General features: G+C 33.5%; 1 protein-coding gene and 1 long non-coding RNA gene across 2 annotated transcripts; both read right to left on the reverse strand.

The window, feature by feature from the left end:
* Positions 1-2,639: 2,639 nt before the first annotated feature.
* On the reverse strand, positions 2,640-4,318 carry LOC107707936 (protein FAM111A-like). Its single transcript, XM_016512063.1, has one exon. The coding sequence runs from the start codon at positions 4,244-4,246 to the stop codon at positions 2,876-2,878; it is 1,371 nt and encodes a 456-aa protein (XP_016367549.1). The 5' UTR covers positions 4,247-4,318; the 3' UTR covers positions 2,640-2,875.
* A 71-nt stretch (positions 4,319-4,389) lies between these two features.
* On the reverse strand, positions 4,390-6,581 carry LOC107707937 (uncharacterized). Its single transcript, XR_001636308.1, has 4 exons — positions 6,513-6,581; positions 5,788-5,853; positions 5,476-5,541; positions 4,390-4,621 (listed from the first exon to the last, which is right to left on the reverse strand). It is a non-coding gene; the product is annotated as an uncharacterized LOC107707937 (long non-coding RNA).
* Positions 6,582-6,747: the final 166 nt, after the last annotated feature.

Consider the following 6,747-nt stretch of genomic DNA (forward strand, 5'->3'; position numbering starts at 1 on the left):
ACTGTCCGAAAGAACCGGTTCGCGGAAAAGAACCGAACTTCCCATAACTAACTTGAACCAGCGAGGCACTCCTTCTTCCCCCTCCTTCTCTCTCTTTCCCCTTACACACACACAGGGGCGGAGCCTCTTTTCACATCCAACTCGAACATCCAATAAAAGTTCGCAACACAAAAATGAATACAGTGCAACCTAACATTAAGCACATTGTTATCTATAACACAACATGCTTGAACATGCTACAATATTGTTTTATTGCTTTGTCTTCTGGGTAAATTTCACCTTCATAAAGCCAGAACCATTCATTGCAAACCTAACTTTAGAATGTTTTCATCTGATATAAAGTCCCTTTTTACTTCTTTTAAGAATATGTCAAATCCTTTGAACTCGAAGGCTTCTAAAACTTTTAACATTCTTGAGTCTATTGTAAGCTATCTTTAAAAGTCTTTCCTTTCTTTCTTTTTTCTTCTTCTTATCATTGGTATATTTTGTTAATTTTGTATAGCTTGTCTAACTTCATGTGATGATGTCCGTTAGCCCCATGTTATTTCCTAACTGTTGTTATTTTTTCAATTGCAATAAAAAAAATAAAATAAAAAATAAACTCTCTCGCTCTACAGCTCTGCATGAAACAAGAGGAGCGAAGGGAAACGAATGACCAAAAACAGGAACATTACTGAAAATTTCAAAATACACAAGCTGGGTTTTTTGGCATGGGAGCTGAACACACAGCAGCCAGAAATACAGCTTGGGTGAGCCCGAAATAAAATTAATAAATTATTAATTGCTTAAAATAATAAAAAAATAAAATATGAATAGAGGCGGGACTATCATCCATGTAAGAATAGAAACAGTTGGAAACAGTTGGTCGCGGTATGTGCCTATGGTGCGGAATACGCCAAAAAATTCCAAAGAAGAAGACAATTTCAAAATAAAAGACATGAAAATATAAACTGAACAAAAACACAAAACAGACGTGACAACAGGAAACGTTTTTTTTTATTATTATTATCTTGATTATTACGTTTAACCATAAAATACTGACAGAAGATTTATCAGTGGTATTTCAGAACTACAAATTATTTTGCATATATTCAAAAACAAACAAATAAACAAATATACCATGAATTTAACAGCAAAAGGGAGATCACTACAGCCCCCCTGAGACCAGCTAAGAGCTATGAAAATGGCTCAATACATTTGCATCTGCACAGGTCAGGGTATGAAGTGCAGTGCAGGACCCAGTGAGACCTCATGCATCTGGGTGACCAAAATTCTGACTGAATTTTCGAGATTATTTATAAAAACAAAAACAAACAATGTTTTCTCATTTCTTCTTTATAGGACATTCACAGTATTTTTCAAACCCAGCTGAACTGAAGATCCTAGAAGCTTCCCAACATGATGAACAATCAAGACAACACATGAATCACACAAGGTACACGCTAATGGAATAATAGGCTAAATGTAGGTGATATAACCATTAAAGCTATATTTTTTTGTTAAATGGTTTTATTTGTTGTAATTGACATCTGCATTCATCATGAATAAAGAACAGTGATCTGGAATTTGCTGTTTGAGTTTTGGAATTTAATCCTCAAAGTTGTCATTCTAAAACTATGTATTTTAGTGGAGATACACATTTTGATTGTGTTTTGTTGCCTCTTATTGCAGCGATTCTGTCAAATCAGTTAATTTGGTGTATCTGTGTGATTCAAAGATGATTTGACGTGGAAGCTTGAACATGGTCCCTTACAACAAAGACAAAATATTAAGCTAAATCAATGTGAAATCAGCATAAAACATCAACATAAGATATAAAGTAAAAAGAATATAGACATGGATATAAAGATATATGAATGAATGATTTGTTGTATGAGTGAAATTATTTATGAATGGATATATGAATAAGCAAGTATACATGAATAACAATATAAAGAAAATACAATAAATAATGAATTGTAAATGTATTTTTAGTCTCAACCAAATGAATGAACCCACTGTCACCCATAATATACATGACTTTACATTTATCAAAAATAAGAGAAACCGGGTGTAACTTCGGCTTTTAAACATGCCATCTCTAAAAATTATATGAAAAGTGAAAACCCATAATGACATTTAAAAAATCTCTCAGATTTGAGGCTATTGCAGTCGTCACCCAAAGAAATGTCAGCATAGATGTGTGGACTTCAATCAGTATCTTCCATCTCGCAGTCGGTCTGATTCTCCTGCTCTGCAGTCCCAGACTTTAAAAAATATTGAAGAACAATGTTTATTATTAACCCTTTAATGGATAGCTCACCCAAAAATGCTGTCATTTTTTACTCCTGTTTTTCCAAACAATTTTTTTCTTAATATATTTTGTGTTCCGCAGAAGAAAGTCAGTCGTGCAGGTATGAAATGATATGAGACTGAATAATTTATAACAGAATTTTCATTTTGTGTCGATCTATCACTTTGGAGGATTTCTAGAATTTAAGCAAAATATCATTTATCCATTGGAATTATACAAACACAATAATGCTGTCTGATCTAACAAAGATGTAGTTTGTTTTCTGGTTGCTACATAATGAAACAGAATGTACGGTACACAAAGAACAGATTAACAATGAAAATAAAAACTCATAACTAATGATAAGGATGAATAGTTGGACACATTTGCCTAAAGGCATCCAATGATCATACAGAATTGATACATCATTGAATGAAATTGTATGTTGAACATGCCTGAATACCTCAAGATAAATGAAAAGTTTTATATTTCATAAAAATAGATGGATTCGGCATCAATCAGGACTCAAGATTGTACTGTCCCATTACTCATATAAAATCTTCCTGATTTTGTGGATCTTCTTCCATGTCAACATCAGTCTTCCTAGTTAAGATTTAAAGATTTATATTCAGAGAGTGATTTCAAGATGTCGGATCTCTCACTTTTCTTGGCCTGTGTGATGATGCTTTCCAGGATGGGCTGCATGGAATAGGCGTATTCCATAAGGCTCCTAGTTTTACAGTTTTCTCCTTTGTACGCGTAGCCACCGGTGTGCACGCCAATCAGATAGCCGTCTTCGTCAAAAACTGGAGAGCCAGAAGATCCGTGAAAGAAACAAGAGTTATAAATGATCTGGTTGTCATGCATTTCCCATTTCTCTGCCAAAGACTGTTGTGTCATCACGTGAATGAAATTGACATTCTCAGAGATGTGTTTATCTGCAGCCTCTTGTAGATTCTCTTTCCCAATGATGAAACAGGGGTCCATTTTCTTGACCCCTTCACCCGGATGTCCCACAATGCAGATCCCACCACGGTTAGGAGGGGGGCCATGAATGTATCGACTGAGCAATCCAGGACAGTCAGTGATTTCATCAGCGTCTTTCAGTTCAAGAAGAGCAAAGTCAAGATATGGGCCCGTGTTGATCTTTCCATGATAGTATGCTGCAAGATGTTCCTTGACCGGCACACACTTGGTCTCCTTTGCTTCCAGATCTTCATAGCCAAATACTGCTGTGAAGGTCTTTGAAAGTTTCCTGGTGAAAGGGTCAAATTCTCCAATAACATGAGCATTAGTGAGGATGAATCTGTCAAAGAGTAAGAAGCCGGTTCCTCTGGCGGATCCCTCCACTCGAATCTGACACACAGAGTCAGAGAGTCTCATGAGCTGCTTCACTTTCTTTACTTCCAAGAAACTCTGAACGCATTTATCATATTCTGCTCTAAAGAACTTTAGGATATCGGATTTGTTCTTCAGGTTCTCTCTCTGCTTTAATGTCTCCTGTAAATCTTTAAACTGAGCACGAAGTATTGCTAGAATCTCTTTGGAGTGTGGAATTATTTTAGGAGAATTAGTTGCAGGATTTGTGGATTTCATTGTGTTTCTCTTCTGTGTTTCTTCTTGTTCAGTGTTGATGGGATGTTCATTAGTATCAACGTTTTCTTTCAAATCAGCGGCTGAAGCTTCATTCATTTCAGTGCTGTCATCACTCAAGACACCATCTTGAAAATCAAGGCTATCTGGCTGGTTGTTGTCACTGATAACAATGATCTCAAAATGCTTTCCATCCAGATGCTCTACGGTCTTTGACATTTCATATTTTGTCTCGCTCTCCAAGTTATAGAGTGCACACTGTTTCTTGAATATGGCATTGATGAATCGTCCGTCACGCCGAAGAGCAGCATTCAGTTTGTCTTCTTTGAACGCGTACACACAAACATCTTCAACCTTCTTCTTTAGCTCATTGTTTTTCATTAAGCGTTTCACTTTCTTCCCTCCTTTTGTTTTAATGTAAAAGATCACTAAGCTTTTTGATTCATTGGAGATTGAAAGCCTTCCAGTTGTTTTTTTCGTTGTAGCAACATTTCCATGATTTTTAATGAAGGATACATCTAAGAGCTCATGTCTTTCAATAAGACAGCAGGGGAAATCGGTCTTGACAGCCGCTCTAGGAACTGCTCCTTTGGATCTCTGGATCACTATTTCTTTCTCCTTGTTGTCTTTTTTAATCTTTCTGAAAATCTTGTTTGTATTAAGAGCATCGAGCACAGTCTTGGATGTATCACACGCCACTGCATGTTTCTCATATTTGTAGCGGAAATTAAAAGTGTGGCTTTGCCCTTCAGCACGCTGTTGAATTCAGAAGAACAGTAATACACAAAAGCATTCATTTAAACACCTGAATAAAGGACTTCAGTAAAATGATTATCAAGTAATATTATAATTTATACAAATAATAACAATAATTTTCCAGATTTAATTTGTTTCCACAAGCTCTCGATTCAGTTATTTTAATTCATTTGATTTAATTTCCATTTTATTTTATTCATGAAGTGGAGCAGACTGCAGGACAAGAGGTGCACTACTGGTCATTTTCAGTGAAACTGTTTTAGATTAAAAGATCAGTCTTGAGATTTTTAGAAACTTATAATCACTAATTACTGGTAAATCTTTATTTTTCATAATCAATAACCCATCCTAAAATATGATAATAATAATAATAATAATATATAATGCATTGCAGCTGTTAAGTATCAAGCAGTGTTATTTTAGTATCAATGATATGCTATTATAGTTTTTGTTAATATTTTGAAATAGATTTTATTTATATAGTGTTTTTAATATATTTTCATTTTAAAGTTTTAGTAATTGTTGTTTTTGTAATAAAAAAAAAAATTCTATATAGTTTTTTAGGTTTTAGTCTTTAGTTTCATTTAGTTTTAGTTTAAAGTTATTTTAGTACTTCAACGTAAACTAAATAAAGATGAGAAATGTGAACTAAAATACGTTTTTTTATATTTCATTTTATTTCAGTTAATGTTTAGTTTATTTCAAGTTATGAAAATAGTGTTTTTTTATGGATTTAGATAACAGGTATAACCCTGGTTACCAAAACACCTTATGAGGTACATTTATTCACTTACATGAGATGAGTCTCACCTTGCATTTATTTATTTATTAAAACATTATTAAAAGTCTCATACCTGCTGCAGATGACTTTTTGATTATCCTTCTTCTACTTTCTCCTTACAGAAACGGTTTGTTCTTTCCTGAGTAAATGAATATGAAATGTTGTCAAATTGCTAATATGAGATCACCAGTGTAAATGATTTTACCATCATATTGTAAATCATAATGAATGAGGAGCAAAAAGAGCGATATGGATTTTTAAAGCAGCTAACAAGACTTCCTAAAACATTTTATTTTGTAGAGAAATAGAGAAATTCCACACACACACACTTTTTCATGAGCACCCATAAACAATTTATTCAGTGATATGTCAGTATGCAACAAACCTTTAGTGGATCACGGCCATTAGTTCCAAACCCCTTTCCTTTTTTCTTGCTTGTATGATTTTTTTCCTAGAACAATAGCAGAAGCAACAATAAAATAGCATATGTATTAATTTAATTAATTAATTAAATAAAATTAATTAATTAAATACATTTGAATCTAATACAATTGAGGACATTTACCAAATTAGCACTGAATTTTATAATACTGCCACACATAATTAAACAAAAGTACACTCAAAGATTCTCAGTTTCTGTAGCATGCACCATTTCACTCGAGATTGTTCTGATGCCCAAATGAAAATAAAATCAGGAATATCAGAGTGAGAAAAAGGTAGGTCATACTTACTATATTGCAAGTATTCTAAAGCCATACATTAGCTTTGTGTGAGGAACTGACTGAAATGTGTTACTTACTGAAACTCTTTGAATATACATGCAAAACCAAATGCAGAGGGAAAACATTTTTTTTTTATCATTTGAAATTAATATAGGAATAATTACTTATATTTTGGTCTGATTCTCACACAGGCTTCAGAAGTTCTACTTAACCTTTTTGTGTTCCATGGGTGAGTATTTTTATTTTTAAAAAATATATACTGGTTCACTTGCGCTCGCTCATTTACATGACCTGCATGTCTTCATTGGCTGTTTTTTAGATACATGAGCAATTACCTAAAATAACTTTTTAGACCTGAATCATTATTATTTAAATATCATGAGCTTACCTGAGTATTGTCAGCAGTTTGTGACTCCCTTCTATCTCCAGTGTTACTCCCAGGCTGCTTTTTCTGAAATAGAAAACAAACTTCACATTTACACTAAGGCTAAACAATTCAATACAATGTTCAACATAAGAAACTAGTAAATGTTAAATAGCCAAGCAAAGAAATTAGAAAATTTATTTTTATAAATAAGATATATAATCCATGCTTCTTGATGTTTTGCATTTTGTCACCTCAA

The sequence above is a fragment of the Sinocyclocheilus rhinocerous genome, unplaced genomic scaffold (genome assembly GCF_001515625.1).
Source record: "Sinocyclocheilus rhinocerous isolate Xijiao unplaced genomic scaffold, SAMN03320098_v1.1 scaffold11838, whole genome shotgun sequence".
Classification (NCBI taxonomy): domain Eukaryota; kingdom Metazoa; phylum Chordata; class Actinopteri; order Cypriniformes; family Cyprinidae; genus Sinocyclocheilus; species Sinocyclocheilus rhinocerous.

Excerpts from the sequence above, each read along its gene's own strand:
- LOC107707936 (XM_016512063.1), bottom strand. The coding sequence starts at position 4,246 with ATGAAAAACAATGAGCTAAAGAAGAAGGTTGAAGATGTTTGTGTGTAC.